Here is a 17,999-nt window from a genome sequence, read left to right as displayed (position 1 = left end):
CTAGGTGGAAAGCAATGCAATGAAAACCAATTTTGATTTAGTGGTCGCCACTTCAACTCTCATGTCTGACACTATGTCGTGGTAATACAGAATGAGATGTCCTTTGAACTTTCCCGATGTCCTCCATCAATCCTATCTGGTAAGGTCCCACACTGTGCAGCAATACCCAAGAAGAGGATGGAGAAGCCCAGTGTAGGCAGTCTAGTAGATCTGTAGCACCGCCAATGAAACAGTCTTCAGTTAACCTTCCCATAACGCTTTCTAAGCTATGTTCCCGATTTCAGCTTTCGTAATTGCAATCCGTACGTAAAGTCGCGAAACTACCGTACATAAGAGAAGACTACCGTAGTTTGTCCTGTAGCTTTGGACGGTTACGGCAGTACCCACGTATCTTGGATGTGTTGCATACCAGTCTGGTGCTAACGCACAACGATCGCTTTCTTTACAAATTCGATCAGTGTTTCACTACATTCCCCTAAAACAGAAAGCAGTAACCCGTCTAGAAACGCAGGATACATAAAGGTCTGGGTAACCTGCAACACATTTTTGTTCTACATACTCATCCTCCTGTCTTTTACTTAAAATAAACAATGTTTATACCAATCCAAACAGTCTACATTTAATTCATGTTTTATTCGAAAATAATTGATTCTTGACGTGAAACAGAGGGATGCTGTTATAAGAAAGAAAACGATGCCATTTCCTCCACAAAAAGGAAACATAAAAGACGGATCAAACAGCGCTTCAGTACTTCGAACTTACACAAAACATGGTCCTGTTTATATGAACAACTTTGCATATATCAATAACAAAGCTCTTGCCTTTGATTATGATGAACAAGATTTAACTGAGTACAAAATAAAAATTGTATATATTTTTGTTTCTGTGTGAAAATTATACTTACAGACGTATGAAGCACAGTTGATACTCAAAAGTATTTCGTTTTGTCACATAAAAGTGCGAAAGTTACCCAATGAAATAACTATTCTTACTTATAAAATGCAATTTATATTCTCTAAGGATATAAAATACGCAACGGACTAACGTTGAATCATGTGCGGTTCCAATTATATGCAAAACAACCAAACAAAAGTGAAAGAAGTAGTCGGCTTTTTTCTTTTGAACATCCATTTGTTTCTTTCCTACGAATTCTACCAGTACTACCGAGAGACTACCATTTACTACGACATTTATTTTGTGTACCAAAACTACGAACTTTTGGTAGGGTGCAGCTCTATCCCAAAGTACTTAGTTGAAGTGTCTGCTTTTAAAATTCTTATATATCTATAACGGAAATTCAATGAATGTTTTTAGTACTCATGTGCAGAACCTTACAATTTTCACTGTTTATGACTGTGACAAAACTGGTTGAATCCCGCCACCGTATTTTGTATGCCTCATATTTCAGGTATTAAGGTCTATACAAAATTTTCGCTGACCTTTACAAAATTCCGATGTTAAAGTTTCTACATTCAGTATGTTATGCAAATTATCAAAATTGTAGAAAACGTCCCCTACATAACTTACAGCATTCAGTTTGTTGTCCTGATTGCAATGAGAATTACTTTCATCAGAAATGGCATTAAAAGTTACTGCAACTAGAAAAATTCTCACCTCTAGGCTTAGGGGATAACTTACAAATTAACAGATATATGCAGAAGGAAAGACCACTTTCAAATCAAAAGTCTAGTTATACTCAATTCAATAACATTTGCATTAGCCCAAACCTAATTAGTTTAAAAGATGTGTCGTTGTTGTTGTTGTCCTCAGTCCTGAGACTGGTTTGATGCAGCTCTCCATGCTGCCCTATCCTGTGCAAGCTTCATTTCCCAGTACTTACTGAACCCTACATCATCCTGAATCTGCTGAGTGTATTCATCTCTTTGTCTCACTCTACGATTTTTACCCTCCACGCCACGTTGCCCTCCAATACTAAACTGGTGATCCCTTGATGTCTCAGACCATGTCCTACCAACCGGTCCCTTCTTGTCAAGTTGTGCCATAAACTCCTCCCCAATTCTATTCAATACCTCTTCATTAGCTATGTGATCTACCCATCTAATCTTCAACATTCTTCTGTAGCACCACATTTCGAAAGCTTCTATTCTCTTCCTGTCCAAACTATTTATCGTCCATGTTTCACTTCCGTACACGGCTACACTCTATGCAAATACTTTCAGAAACTACTTCCTAACACTTAAATCAATACTCGATGTTAACAAATTTCTCTTCTTCAGAAAAGCTTTCCTTGCCATTGCCAGTCTACATTTTATATCTTCTCTACTTCGACCATCATCAGTTATTGTGCTCCCCAAATAGTAAAAATCCTTTACTACTTTAAGTGTCTCATTTCCTAATCTAATTCCCTCAGCATCACCCGACTTAATTCGACTACATTCCATTATCCTCGTTTTGCTTTTGTTGGTGTTCATCTTATACCCTCCTTTCAAGACACTGTCCATTCCGTTCAGCTGCTCTTCCAAGTCCTTTGCTGTCTCTGACAGAATTACAATGTCATCGGCGAACCTCAAAGTTTTTTTTCTTCTCCATGGATTTTAATACCTACTCCGAATTTTTCTTTTTGAATAGCATCGGGGAGAGGCTACAACCCTGTCTCACTCCCTTCCCAACCACTGCTCCCTTTCATAACCCTCGACTCTTATAACTGCCATCTGGTTTCTGTACAAATTGTAAATAGCCTTTCGCTCCCTGTATTTCATCCCTGCCACCTTTAGAATTTGAAAGAGAGTATTCCAGTCAACATTGTCAAAAGCTTTCTCTAAGTCTACAAATGCTAGAAACGTGGGTTTGCCTTTCCTTAATCTTTCCTCTAAGATGAGTCGTAGGGTCAGTATTGCCCCACGTGTTCCAACATTTCTACGGAATCCAAACTGATCTTCCCGAGGTCGGCATCTACCAGTTTTTCCATTCGTCTGTAAAGAATTCGCGTTAGTATTTTGCAGCTGTGACTTATTAAACTGATAGTTCGGTAATTTTCACATCTGTCAACACCTGCTTTCTTTGGGATTGGAATTATTATATTCTTCTTGAAGTCTGAGGGAATTTCGGCTGTCTCATACATCTTGCTCACCAGATGGTAGAGTTTTGTCATGACTGGCTCTCCCAAGGCCGTCAGTAGTTCTAATGGCATGTTGTCTACTCCCGGGGCCTTGTTTCGACTCAGGTCTTTCAGTGCTCTGTCAAGCTCTTCAAGCAGTATCGTACGTCCCATTTCATCTTCATCTTCATCTACATTCTCTTCCATTCCCAAAGATTTAAATGATACTGTTAAAGACTTCACCTGGTCTAGATTTTCGGTACAATTTATAGGAAAATTACTGTATATATCCGGAATCTGGTGATACACTTTTGATCGCATGATTTTCCTGAAGCCAGTATTGACGAGCAACAAAAACTAATTAAAAATTACTAAATTTTAATAACTTTCAATGTACAAGATTATTCCCATAGTCACAAACCCATGATTCCAAAATGCGTAAGCAAAAATTGCTGATGATTAATAGAGGTTGCTCGTAAGGAATAGTATATAAACACAGTAAAATCAGTCTCGTCAGCCAGAGAAAGGCAAACATTCTTCCCTATATAAAAACGCTTAACAACATGCTGGAACGACGTCTTTATAAGGCCAACACTCGCACCGTTTCAGTCTTCATTCTGCTCGGTCTACCCTTAATATTCATTCATTCTGCTCGCAGTCTGTTCATTCTGTTCATTCTGCTCCTAGTCTTGTTTTGCTATAGCTTCAGGCTATCTGGTCTGTACTTTAACCCAGGCTCGAGAACACTCCGTTTAATTTAGGTTGAGAACATTTTATAATTATGAGTAAGACATCAAAATTCGTATTTTCGTTCGAATAATATTTCTAATTCCAATAAGATGACAAACGTCATGGGACATTCCTAATATGATGTCTGGCCTTTTTCTGCCAGGTGTAGTGCAAAAAATCGATGTGGCATGGACTCAAGTCGTTTGAAGTTCCCTGTCTCTACAGCCTCCATAATTTTGAAGGTGTTGCTGGTGCAGGATTTTTTTGCATGAACTGACCTCCCGATTGTGTCCCATAAGTGTTCGATGGTTGGCCATATCATTTTCTCGAATTGTCCCGAATGTTCTTTAAACCAGTCGGGAACAACTGTGGCCTGTGACATGACATCGTCGTTTAAGAGCTGCAGATGGACTGCAAACAGCCGAGCATAATAAATTCCACTCTACGATCACTTTAGCTAGAACAGAGCACCCAGTCCACTTAATGTAAACACACCCACACCATTCTGGGGCCAACACCAGTTTGCACGGTGCCTTGTTCACAACTTGGGTCTATGGCTCAGTCGGGTTTGCGCCACACACTGGCATTACCATCAGTTCTTACCAACTGAAATCGGGACTCATTGAACCAGGCCATGGTTTCCATTCGTGTAGGGCCCAACCGATATGGTCATGAGTCCAGGAGAAGCGCTGCAAGTGATGTCGTGCTCCTAGCAAAGGCACTTGCCTCGGTCGTCTGCTGCCATAATCCATTAACACCAAATTTCGTCTCGCTGTCCTAACGGATACGTTCGTCGTACGTCCCACATTGATTTCTGTGGGTATTTAAGGCAGTGCTGGTTCTCTGTTAGCCTTGACAACTCTACAGAAACGCCGCTGCTGTTGGTCGTGTAATGAAGGTCGTCGACCACTGTGTTATCCGTGGTGAGAGGTAATACCTGAAGTTTCTTCTACTGGGCACACTCTTGATAATATGACTCTCGGAATACTGAAATCCCTAACCATTTCCGAAATGGAATATCCCACGCATCGAGCACCAACCACCATTCCGCTTTCAGAGTCTTAATTCCCGTCGTGAGGGCATAATGACGCCGGAAATCTTTTCACATGAAGCACCTGATTACAAATGACAGTTCCGCCAACGCACTGCCCTTTTATACCTTGTGTACGCGATAATGTCGCCATCTGTGTACGAATATATCGCTGTCCCTTGAGTTATCTCAGTGCACAGTAACTGTTCTGTGACTTTTTTTACGTAACTACTACGTGTGAGAAAATGATACTTCGTCTTTACTGAGTGTATTTTCAGTAGTGAAAACTGCTAAGCTCCGCATATGTCCGTACTAAATATCTTTGAGCGAACATTATTATATAGTGAAAGACCTGTTCATTATCGGTAGGATCTGAAGGACGTGATTAAAGATAGGTGAACTCACCATCTTGAACTTAAGCTTCTGGCTATTCATTGTAAAGGTAGATGCATTGAAACCGCGGAACTACCGAAGGTTTTTATTACGACCGGTAGCTTTAGTTGCATGACAGGCTCAGCTCTCACTCGACACAATACAGAAATCTCAATTTTCTGATTTGTTTCCTTTTTCGGATGCCTTTACTAGAAAACTTCATTTCAAAGCAATTTAAGAGGGTTGGTCTCATGGTAGCATACATATTTCCTCTACATTGTGTGACAAAGTGAAACACCCAAAAGATAAGTCCAATGTCAGTGGTACTTCTTACGCGTACACTCCATAGGCGGGTATGGAATTCTGTTGGATACAGAACGGCCGACAGATTGCGTTTGTGTTCTTCGTGTTTAGTGTTGCTATCAAGCATGATAAAGAGTGTGTCCAGTGATCAATGAAGGATACGGACATGTGACGTACTCGTCAGGGACAGCATTATACGCAACTGCCAGTTTAAAAGTGGCTTCGTTGGGTATCTCCATGTGGGGCGCCTGGTAAATCGCGCGGTATTCAGATTTGTGGGGCGTTCGGATATGACAGTGGTCTAATGTTGACTGCATATGAATCTGGGGAGGGGGGAATGTTGTTTATTTTCAGTAATGGTCCATATCATAGTTTTAAGTGGAAACATTCCAAATTGGGGTACCGCAGAAGTATTATGGGCTAGCAGTATTCGCTAGGGTTGTATCGTTCGCTGGATTCTAGCTTAGGTTACGTCCGTCAGATTTTCCGATTGTGGTATTGGTTGGTTGGTTTGGGGTATAAAGGGACCAGACTACGTGGTCATCAGTCTCTCTCTCTGACGCAAGCAAGGCTCAAGGTACAAAAACACCAAACACCCCACCTAAAAAGAACACGAATGGAACGAACAAGGAACGGGGAAAACACACACCACAAGGAATAGTGGAAAAGTGGAAAAGGTATTAAAACATGGAGCATATGGTCTGGGCTGGCTGATCACAATAATAAAAGAGGATGAGCCAGCCACTCTCCAACACAAAGTGTCCACCCCAAAAACACAAAGCCAGATGAACACATGTAGCGAAAAGACGAGCACCAAGACAAATGCAAAGAGATTGCGATACAATTACAATGGAGGGAGGGTGGCAGCCTCTGAGAGATGGCTAAATGCCCGCCCTTAGATGGTCCGATAAAAATCCCTCATGACTAAATCTGCTGTTGAGGCGTTGTCGCCCAACAGCGAAGGTAGCCACAGAGCGGCTAAATGTGCTCAGTCTAGCAAGATGTGGACGACAGTCATATGTGAGCAACAGTGACACCGAGGTGGGTCCTCGCGACGGAGGAGGCAGCCATGTGTTAGCCATGTATGGCCAATGTGGAACCGGTAGGGAACCACAGAGTCACAGAGAGGCCCGCATGGATGTCTTCCACACATTCATAGCCTCCTTAAGGGTACACAGTTGTGCGTACTGAGATTATGCCATTCCGTCTCCTAAAGCTGGAAAACCTTGCGGTGTAATAATGATCGCAGGTCAGTTACAGCGATGCCGATCTCCAGAAGCGGTTTCTGTGTAGCCTGTTTGTCCAGCCTGTCAAATTCATTTCCTGGGATTGCGACGTGGCGTGGGGTCCACGCAACCACCACTGAACGACAGGACCGTTTTAGGGCATAGATGGACTTCTGCATGGACGCTACCAAAGGATGGCGAGGGTAGCACTGATAGATAGCTTGTAGACTGCTCAAGGAGTCAGTACAGAGAAGAAATGACTCCCCAGAGCATGATCGGATGTGCTCAAGAGCACGAGATATAGCCACCAGCTCGTCAGTGGAAACTTGCAGCCATTGGGCAACGATTGCTGTTCAATATGTGCTCCATGGACATACTCTAAGCCGACGTGATCGTCAGCCTTCGAGCAGTCGGTGTAAAACACTTCATGGCCTCAGTACATGTCAAGAATCGAGAGGCAGTGACAGCAGAGCCACGGGGTTAACTGAGTCCTAAAGGCCATGTGAAAGGTCCAGGCAAAGCCGCGGTCTAAGTGTACCCCATGGAGGTGTACGTGATTGGACCTCAAGTATAGGTGGTAGAGGCAAGGACTCCAGTTCAGAAAGAAGGGGTCGGACATAAACTGCTATTGGAAGCCCTGACCTGGGCTGCTGATGTGGGAGATGAACCACCGTGGGTGGGAAAAGGAGACGGTAATTCGGATGCGCAGGAGAACTACGGACGTGTGCAACATAAATGGCGAGCAGATGAGCAAGCCTAACCTTCAATGGAAGGACTCCGGCCTCCGCCAGGACGCTGGTCAGCGTACTAGTCCTAAAAGCTCCTGTCGCTAGGCGAACGCCACTATGGTGCACTGCGTCGAGCAAACGCAACGCTGAGGGCGCCGCCGAACCAACCGTAAACCAGACTCCCGTAGTCAAAGCAGGATTGAACAAGGGCTCTGTAGAGCTGCAGCATCGTCTAGCGTTGTGCACCCCAGTTGGTGTTGCTCAGGCAGCGGAGGGCATTGAGGTGCTGCGAGCACTTCCGCTTCAGCTGACGAAGGTGTGGAAGCCAAGTCAATCTGGCGTCGAAAACCAGTCCTGAGAATCGATATGACTCCACAACAGTGAATGGATCGTCATTAAGGTAAAGTTCTTGTTCTGGATGAACGGTACGACGCCGACAGAAGCGCATAACACGCGAATTTGCTGCCGAAACCTGGAAGCTGTGATCTATAGCCCATGACAGCACCTTGTGGATGGCTCCCTGTAGGCGCCGCTCAGCAACACCAGTACTGGTGGAGCAGTACGAAATGCAGAAGTCGTCTACATACACAGAAGGTGAGACGGACGGCCCTACATCTGCTGATCATTAATGGCTACAACAAATAGAAATACAATACAGAGCCCTAAATGACCCCATTCTCCTCGATATGAAGTGAACTATGGGAAGCACCAATTTGGAAATGGAAAGTACGAAGAGACAGTAAATTTGGGTAAAAATCGGGAGCAGGCTCGGAGACCTCACTCATACAATGTGGCAAGGATATGATGTCACCAGGTCGTGTCATACGCTTTTCCTGAATAAAAAAAGACTGCAACCAGATGTTTGAGTCTTGAAAAGACTGTTCAGATGGCAGACTCGAGGGTCACAAGATTGTCAGTGGTAGAGCGACCCTGGCGGAAGCTGCGCTGACATGGAGCCAGTAGTCCACACTACTCCAAGACCCAACCCCACCACCGACACACACACGTTCCAGCAGCTTACAAAGAACGTTGGTCCCAGTGAGGCTGATGGGCCGATAGCTATCCGCATCCTGTGGGTTCTTTCCGGGTTTGAGCACTGGAATGATGGTGCTCTCCCGCCATTGCGATGGAAAGACGCCATCACACCAGTCCAGTTGAAGATGACTAGGAGATGTCGGTTGTAGTCAGATGAGAGATGTTTAATCATCTGACTGTGGATCCGATCTGGGCCAGGAGCAGTGTCGGGGCAAGGTGCAAGGGCACTGAGGAGCTCCCACTCTGTAAATGGGGCGTTATAGGATTCACTGTGGCGTTTAGTGAACGAGAGGATTTTTCCCTTTCAGCCACCATTTGAGAGTGTGAAAGGCTGGGTGGTAATTCTCCGACACAGAGGCTAGAGCACAGTGTTCAGCAAGGTGCTCGGCAATGGCGATTGTGTCGGTAGATAACACGCCATTTATGTTAACACCAGAAACACCTGTTGGGGTCTGCCACCCGAAATCAAGTTATATCCTTGCCCAGACTTGGGAAGGTTGATGTATGGCACCAAATGGACAAGATATCTCTCCCAACACTCCTGCTTCCGTCGTTTGATAAGTTGGCGAACGCGAGCAGGGAGCCATTTAAAGGCTAAGAGGTGCTCCACGGAAGGGTGCCGGTTATGCTGCTGTAGAGCTCGCCGACGCTCCTTAATTGCTTCAGCGACTTCCAGCGACCACCAAGGGACTGCCTTTCGCTGGGGCATCCTAAAGAGCGGGGGATAGTGTTTTCTGCCACAAAAGATTGTTGTCACCTGCTCAACAATCACATCGATGCTCCCAAGTGAGGAGATTCAACAGTGACAGCAGAGGTTTTCTCAGTTCGCATTGTTTAAAGCCATCTGGGCAGGCATCCGTGTGCCTGACGCCAGGGCAGTGACAGGAAGATGGGGAAGTGGTCACTACCACACAGGTCATCATGTGCTCTCCAGTGGATAGATGGGAGAAATCCTGGGCTGCAAATTGATAAATCAATGGCCTAGAAACTACCATGAGCCACACTGAAATGTCTGGCGACCCCAGTATCTAAGAGGGAGCGGTCAAATTGTGTCAGTAAAGTTTCGGCATCTCTGCCTCAGCCGGTACGCATGGTACCACCCCACAAGGGGTTATGGGCATTAAAATCTCCCAGGAGTAGGAAAGGTTTAGGGAGTTGATCAATCAGTGCAGCTAATACATTCAGGAGTACTGCACCATCTGGAGGAAGATATACGTTGCAGACAGTCATTTCCTGCATTGTCCTTATTCTGACAGCCACAGCTTCAAGAGGTGTTAGAAGGGGCACATGTTCACTACAGACTGAGTTTAGGACATGAACGCAAACTCCACCTGACACTATTATAGGCACTACAGTTCCTGTAGTATCCCTTATAGCTGCAGAGGGCAGGGATATACATTGGCAGAAACCAGGTTTCCTGGATGGAAATGCAGAAAGCAGGTGTAAAGTTTAACAGTTGCCATGGCTCAGCCAGGTGGTGGGAAAAACCGCCGCAGTTCCACTGGAAGATGATGTCATCGTGAGACTGGGGAGGCATGGAACATTCAATGAGACAGGTTACGCCTCAGTCACCTGCTGCCACCGCTTATTGGCTGAGCAGGTTGCATCCATTGTGTCTGAGGATCTGGCGAGATCTAGGTCCCCAGCGGACGCCAGAATCTCCTCCTCCTCCTCAGAGGAAGAGCTTGTAGGTTGTGGCGGCGGCGGCGGCGGCGGCGGCGGCGCCACTGCAGTGCCTTGGTTCTTGGGGGTCTTTTACTTTTTAGTTTTCTCTCACTGCTCCTTTGGTTTGTCTGGCTGGGAGGGCTTCACTGATTCAGTCTCAGCGACTGAGGATGACAGTGAAGCCCTAAGACCAACTACCTGTGGTTGCTTCAGCCACTGGCAGGTATCGGCTTTGCCACTGGTAGGAACCTGGAAAGGGAGTGTGACCCAAGGGATCCCTTCCTGGCGAGAGGAGCCAAAGAAGACTTATACTTCTCTGGCTGAGGAGTGGGAATTGATGTCACCAATGGTTGGGGGCGGGTTCTTGAAGCTGAAGTAGGTTGTGCAGGACCAACAGGGAGGCAAGTACCCCCACCCCCACCATCAAAGGGCCAGATGGAGTCTGACAGCTCTGAGAGTCAACTGTGTGCGGTGGAATGAAAGATAGTAGAACCGTTGTAGCAGTGGCGTAGGTTGATGTGATATATGCAGGATGTAACCTCTCACGTTTCCTCTTAGCCTCAGTGTAGGTCAGTCGGTGCAGGGCCTTTTATTCCATTATTTTCCTTTCTTTCTGGAGACTCCTGTAGTTTGGCGAGCAAGGCGAGTGGTGCTCTCCACAGTTGACACAGATGGGAGGCGGGGCACAGGGCGTATTGTGATGTCAATGACGTCCACAATCCCGAAAATTGATTCTAGATGTACAGTGGGAAGACTTATGGTCGAACTTCCAGCACTTAAGGCACAGAATTGGCGGAGGGATATATGGCTTTACATCACTGCGGTAGACCATCATCTTGACCTTCTCGGATAATGTGTGTCCCTCAAACGCCAAGATGAAGGCACTAGTGGCAACCTGGTTATCCCTCAGAGCCCGGTGGACCCGCTGGACGAAATGGACACCTCGCCGCTTTAAATTCGCATGCAGTTTATCGTTAGACTGCAAAACAAGGTCCCTGTGAAATACGATTCCCTGGACAATATTTACCAAAACATCACTATCTTGTCACAGGCGAGCAGTGGCCGTGACTGGGCAGAGGATGCTATTTTGATCAAGGCCAACCCTGAATGCATTTTTGAGAAGCCCTCCACCTCCCCAAACTTGTCCTCCAAATGCTCCACAGAAAACTGGGGCTTCATGAACATGAAATATTTCCATAAACTCTTTTACATATGAGGCACTAGGGCGAATAAGGTTCACTGCCATCCTTAGCCTGGTGTTCCTCCCATGGTGTGGCCAGGGAGGGGAACGATTTGGAATCATATTTATTGCCATTGAAGTTAGACTTTGCTCGCTGAGAGACTGCTGGCGGCGGACCCCTAGCAAGAGGTGACGTACTACGCTTCATGTTATGTCATCCGCCCTGATGCCACACTCCAACCAGGGGTCCTTCCCACAGGTGCCACCCAGCCACAGCAGGTTGACCATTGCCAGGAGTTCCGATGCCCCAGGGTGATGGGCATCTACTCCTTGGCATACATGGGGAATTTACGGCGCAGGTCTCAGCAGAGCGATCCCTGTGTGGTCAGGGGGCTCCAACGAACAGGGTACATGGCGGCGCCACCACGACGGACTGGCTACCGTGCTGGATATCAGGCACCAACGAGCTAAATACTCCATTACCGTCGACAGTGCAGAAAGCGATACTGCACAGAGGATGGAGGAAAACGCACCCAGGGGGGTGTCCTCGCCCTACAGTTGGAGACTGAGCGGAAGTGCAGATCCACGTCGACGAAGGATGCGATAGGTCTCAGAGTGATGGACACGATGCACAGCGTAAGAAGCCCTTCCCTAACTGGCTCGCTCTTAGCGGCGAAAATTTTGTAAAATTGAGGTCAAACCCTACAGGGGGCATCACATAAAGGCTGAAATGTGTGGGACTCCTTTTAGTCTCCTCTTACGACAGGCAAGAATACCTCAGTCCTATCCTAACCCCCAGACTCGCAGACAGAGCTTGTGGTATTTAGCTCATCGTCATTCGCAGATGGCTTTGGACATAATCTGGATATAACCTGAAACTGTCCCTTTTTCTCAGTATTTCTATTGCATGCGGCCTGACTAGCTGAAGAATAACGGACGACGACGACGAATACGATGTCATTACGTCAGAAGATATTAACAACTGTAACACCAATAGTGATCGATATACTTTGTCTCTTGTAATAAATAGGACATATGGAGCTATAAGCGGTGCATTTCTAATATTTTGAATTCTACATGAAGTCATTCTTGAATGAATTAACAGCTGAACCATGTCAGTCTATTAGGTCATGGGTACTATACATCCCAATAAGACGGGCTGCTGTAGACTGGTATCAAACGCTGTGTGGTGATAAATCATTGCGCACTTTTGTGCAGCACATGAATATTTTATGGCTTCTGTCTTCAACACTTTTAGATATAGTTTGTGTTCGTAGTGAGTCAAGAGCAAGTTATTATGTACTTTTGATTTAACTTCTTTCACGACACCTAGAATAGGTGTGTGACCGTTTGGATGCGAGTTCCTTACCGATGTGCAAAACGTCACAGAAAGAATGCATTTCTTCAGCGCTCAAGACCATTAGCAACCTCAACACGTGCTACCACATTTTGTCATTGTGTGTTACCGCTCCATCAAGAGACGCCACTTCTTTTATAGCTTTTCTGTAGTTTGATATCTATTCATATAAACCGATTAATGGACCTTCTGGCAAACTTCAGACAAATTTACTGTAACTATAATCCTTTTTTAGTTTACTTTTCTTCAGGAATAATAATTTTAACGATTTATACTAATAAAATGATATTAACAGAATAAAAATTGTTTGGATGTATGTAATGACAATGAAAATAATAGTGACTAGGGAATAACACTGCCAGTAGCGTATTAGGTATTTTTGCAAGATTTTATTAATGGGAATAGAAACACTAGACAGTCATTTACATGAATATCAAGGCGATTTCAGGAAGGAAAGGTCACGCTCGGAACAAATATTTCATCTCAAGTCAGTAATTATCCACAGATTACTTAATTCAGAGGAATTGTAGATAGGTTTGTGGATTTCAAAAAGGCTTTTGATTCTGTCGATAGACAAACTATAGAGAAAGTAATTCCAGAATTCGGCTTAATGTCTAAACTGGCAACCCTCAAAAAAAAAAAAAAAAAAAAAAAAAAAAAAAAAAAAAAAAAAAAAAAAAAAAAAAAAAAAGACAGTCTGTACAGTAAAATTTATGGGAGAAATTTCACAGCCTTTCCAAATTGAAACAGGGGTACGACAAAAGGGCGGCCTAGCCTAAATTATTTTTAATAGTGTTAGAGAAAACAGTGAATTTGGAACGAAAAAGTTACTGAAAACATCTCGCCCATAAGGTTAGGAAAAGGAAGCAAAAAATATCGAAATCAATTGTATTGCATTTGCAGATGATTTTGCTATACTTTCCGAAAATGTGGCATCTGCTGTTACACAAATAAATATCCTGGAAGAAATAGCCAGCAGACCTGGCGTACGAATTTCTACAGAAAAAATTGTAAGAAACGTTAAGGAAACCGATATTAGCCAGATAGATCGGATTAAAAAAAATTCATATATCTATAGGAAGTAATCGAAGAAAATGCTTCGGAAAAATCTGTAGAGGAACGGTTGCATGAAGTGGGGAGAGCATATGATATAAGCAAAGACTTCTACTATAAAAAGTGCCTATCCAAAAAGGAAAAATAAGGCATTACAGCATAGTAGTGTAGCCAGAATGCCAATATGTAAGCGGATGCCTGGCATTAAACTATAATTTTGTGGATAAATTTGAAGTACTAGAAAGGCGAATTATAAGGGAAATATTAGGACCACAAAACACAGCAGAAGGTTGGAAACTACGAAGTACTGCTGAAATACAGGGTGATTCAAAAAGAATACCACAACTTTAAAAATGTGTATTTAATGAAAGAAACATAATATAATCTGTTATACATCATTACAAAGAGTATTTAAAAAGGTTTTTTTCACTCAAAAACAAGTTCAGAGATGTTCAATATGGCCCCCTCCAGACGCACGAGCAATATCAACCCGATACTCCAACTCGTTCCACACACTCTGTAGCATATCAGGCGTAACAGTTTGGATAGCTGCTGTTATTTCTCGTTTCAAATCATCAATGGTGGCTGGGTGAGGTGACCGAAACACCATATCCTTAACATACCCCCATAAGAAAAAATCGCAGGGGGTAAGGATCAGGGCTTCTTGGAGGCCAGTGATGAAGTGTTCTGTCACGGGCTGCCTGGCGGCCGATCCATCGCCTCGGGTAGTTGACGTTCAGGTAGTTACGGACAGATAAGTGCCAATGTGGTGGCGCTCCATCCTGCTGAAATATGAATTGTTGTGCTTCTTGTTCGAGCTGAGGGAACAGCCAATTCTCTAACATCTCCAGATACTGTAGTCCAGTTAGTAGCACCTTCGAAGAAAAAGGGACCAAAAACTTTACTGGCTGAAATGGCGAACAAATGTACAACTAAATGAAACTTTATAGCTCCCTTAATTCGCCGACAGATAGTGCTTAGCTCTGCCTTTTGTCGTTGCAGAGTTTTAAATTCCTAAAGTTGTGGTATTCTTTTTGAATCACCCTGTATACCAAAATATAAAAAAGTATTTGAAGTTTAATGAGAAAAATAATGCATCCAGAATGAGATTTTCACTCTGCAGCGGAGTGTGCGCTGATATGAAACTTCCTGGCAGATTAAAACTGTGTGCCCGACCGAGACTCGAACTCGGGACCTTTGCCTTTCGCGGGCAAGTGCTCTACCATGTGAGCTACCGAAGCACGACTCACGCCCGGTCCTCCTTTCTTTCAGGAGTGCTAGTTCTGCAAGGTTCGCAGGAAAGCTTCTGTAAAGTTTGGAAAGTAGGAGACGAGATACTGGCAGAAGGAAAGCTGTGAGTACCGGGCGTGAGTCGTGCTTCGGTAGCTCAGTTGGTAGAGCACTTGCCCGCGAAAGGCAAAGGTCCCGAGTTCGAGTCTCGGTCGGGCACACAGTTTTAATCTGCCAGGAAGTTTCAAAATAATATATGCTTCTTTCACATTTATTTCGATTGCGAGACAGTAGATTAACTAACAAGATTTTATAATATTTTTGGGATAAGTAGTCCACAATAAGCTGTTTCAACGAAGTAAAAAAGGATTTAAACGATTTAGGAAGAAACAATATAAAAACAGAAGATGTAAACAGAAGCCTTTCGGGGAAAGTATCGAAAATGGAAGGATTCCAAGGCAGAATAACTAAAAAGACGGGTTCGAAATGTTCTGAAGACAGGAAGAAGAAACATAACAGATGAAACCATACTGGAAGGAAATAAAAGAACGGAGAACTGATGTTGGAATGTGGTCCTCAGATGACCTCTTCGCAGTAAGAAATATAGTTGCATTACGAGGTACAAAATTATCTACAGTTGTAGGAGAGGGATTTTATGAGATAGTAAGTTCTGAAAGAGAAATTTAGACACTGCCCCATCCAGGAGCTTCGGAAATGAGATACTTTTGTTAAAGAAGTGTGTTTAGTTTTAATGTGTTGACAGGTGCATACATAACAAAACCAGACACTGTTTTAGTAAATGTATCATTACCTGTCTTCAAGTTTTAGACATGAATTCTCTAATACACTGATGGAGAGCAACCCAGAGTCCTGCTGCTTGAAAGGGCAGAAGGTGGCTGATGGCTGTAATGGGCACAAGTGTTTTCTCTGGAGGGATCTATTGTTTCTGCTTAGTTTGTTCTTTCTTGTGTGTTCTTTGCAGATAGGCCTCTATCACAGGATATCCCCACCACCCTTAGCCACTGCTACCCCGCCCCCTTGCCCCGTCAGCCACCCCCTCCCCCCTATCAACCGCCAACAGATTTACAGGTGCAGGGTGAGGCTGGAGGAGTAGGATCAAGAGCAGGGTGTGAGCACTCACCCAGGCAGTGGTGTCCCCCGGGCCGCAGCCCAGGTCGAGCACTGTGAGCCTGCGGCGGAGGGGCCCCGCCCACAGGACTGCCTCCGCCTGCGGCCAACGCAGCAGCGGCCAGACGGCGTCCACCGCCTCCAGGGCCGCCAGCCGCTGTGGCGCGCAGTGCGCCGCGTACAGCTCCGCGTCCAGCATCGCGCCGCCCCGCACCCTGACCAGCAACAGGATGCGGTACTCAGTCGTCATCAACGTACAGAATTACAGAATGCGTGACAAGGCGGATACAGGGTTCGGCTTTTGGGGTAGAGGGAGGATATCAGCTGTGTATCCTCCGCCCCTCCAGTCCCTCAAAGATAACTTGCCATCATCTCCACTTTTAACTTGCTACTGATGGGTCAAATGATGATGTAGCAATAATAATAATAATAATAATAATACATCAACAACTTGCCATACAACATGAACTAATAAAACACGTTCCCACATACAAGTATGCACCACAAAATGTACTGGAGAGTCATGAATACAAATTATACTGGAACACAACCATTATAACATAAAACAACACCACAACAAACCTGACATCATACTCACCAATAAAAAGAAGAAATTAACACAACTAATCGAAATATCCGTACCCAATACAACAAATATACAAAAGAAAACACGAGAAAAAATGGAAAAATACATCCAACTGGCTGAGGAAGTCAAGGACATGTGGCATCAGGATAAAGTTGACATACCAATTATACTATCAACTACAGGAGTCATACCACACAATATCCACCAGTACATCAATGCAATACAGCTACATCCAAACATATATATACAACTACAGAAATCCGTAATTATTAATACATGTTCAATTACCCGAAAGTTCCTAAATGCAATATAACATATACTGTACAGTTAAAAAGGAAGTCACGCTTGATCAAGGTCCGCGTCACTTTCCATTTTTGACCAGACGTAACGTCTGAGAAAAGAAAGAAATAATAATAATAATAATAATAATAATAATAATAATAATAATAATAATATAGTGGTGGTAGTGGTAGTAGTTTTCTATAGAAATCCTAAGGGAATAGGTAATGTCATTAGGTGATAGCCAAATCACCACCACTTCCAGCATTTAAAGCACCTCATTGGGGGAGGGATATAGGGCTTTACATCACAGTTGTATACCATCACCTTGACCACCTCGGGTATTTTATCATCCTCAAAGGCGAAGATGAAGGCACCAGTGGCAACCTGATTATCCCTCAGATCCCCAGGGGAAGCGCCGAACTAAATGTACACCTCGCCGCTTTCAATTGGCGTGCAGCTCGTCGTCAGACTGCAAAAAAAAGGTCCCTGTGAAATGATACCCTGGACCATATTTAAGCTCTTATGGGGTGTGATCGTTACAGAAACATCCCAGCTTGTCACAAGCGTGTATCGCCTGGGACTAGACAAAGGATGCTATTTTGATCAAGGCTGACCCAGATCTCATTTTGGGAAAGCCTTTCATCTCCCTAAACTTGTCCTCTAAATACTCAACAAAAAACTGAGGCTTCGTCATGAAAGATTCCCCATCAGCTCGCTAACATGCAAGATGCAGGGGGGGGGGGGGGGGGGAAGATCGCTGCCATCCTCAGCCTGACATTTCTCCCATGGTATGGCCAGGGAGGGGAACGATGTGAGGTCGTCATTCTGTGTGTTGAATTGAGCCCGTGAATGCTTAGAGACTGCTGGAGTTTAACTACCAGCAAGATATGATGTACTACGCTTCATCGCGTGTCATCCGCCCTGATGCCACCCACTCCGACCAGGGGCCCTCCCCACCGGCGTCACCCAGCCGCAGTGAAAGCTACATGGCAGGAGGGCCATTTCAGGCAGTCCCAAAACCCCAGGGCGACAGGCAT

At 44.6% G+C, this 17,999-nt stretch overlaps 1 protein-coding gene across 1 annotated transcript in view; it reads right to left on the bottom strand.

Moving 5' to 3' along the window:
• Nucleotides 1–16,344, bottom strand: part of LOC124775299 — a 30,948-nt gene extending 14,604 nt beyond the window's left edge. The window contains exon 1 of the mRNA XM_047250136.1: nucleotides 16,108–16,344. Coding sequence (XP_047106092.1) covers nucleotides 16,108–16,344 — 237 coding nt within the window. The remainder of the gene's footprint in view (nucleotides 1–16,107) is intronic.
• Nucleotides 16,345–17,999: the final 1,655 nt, after the last annotated feature.

Source organism: Schistocerca piceifrons, chromosome 2, assembly GCF_021461385.2.
Source record: "Schistocerca piceifrons isolate TAMUIC-IGC-003096 chromosome 2, iqSchPice1.1, whole genome shotgun sequence".
Taxonomy (NCBI): Eukaryota; Metazoa; Arthropoda; class Insecta; order Orthoptera; family Acrididae; genus Schistocerca; species Schistocerca piceifrons.
Note: the sequence above shows the minus strand (reverse complement) of the source record. Positions and strands in the feature narration are given on the sequence as shown.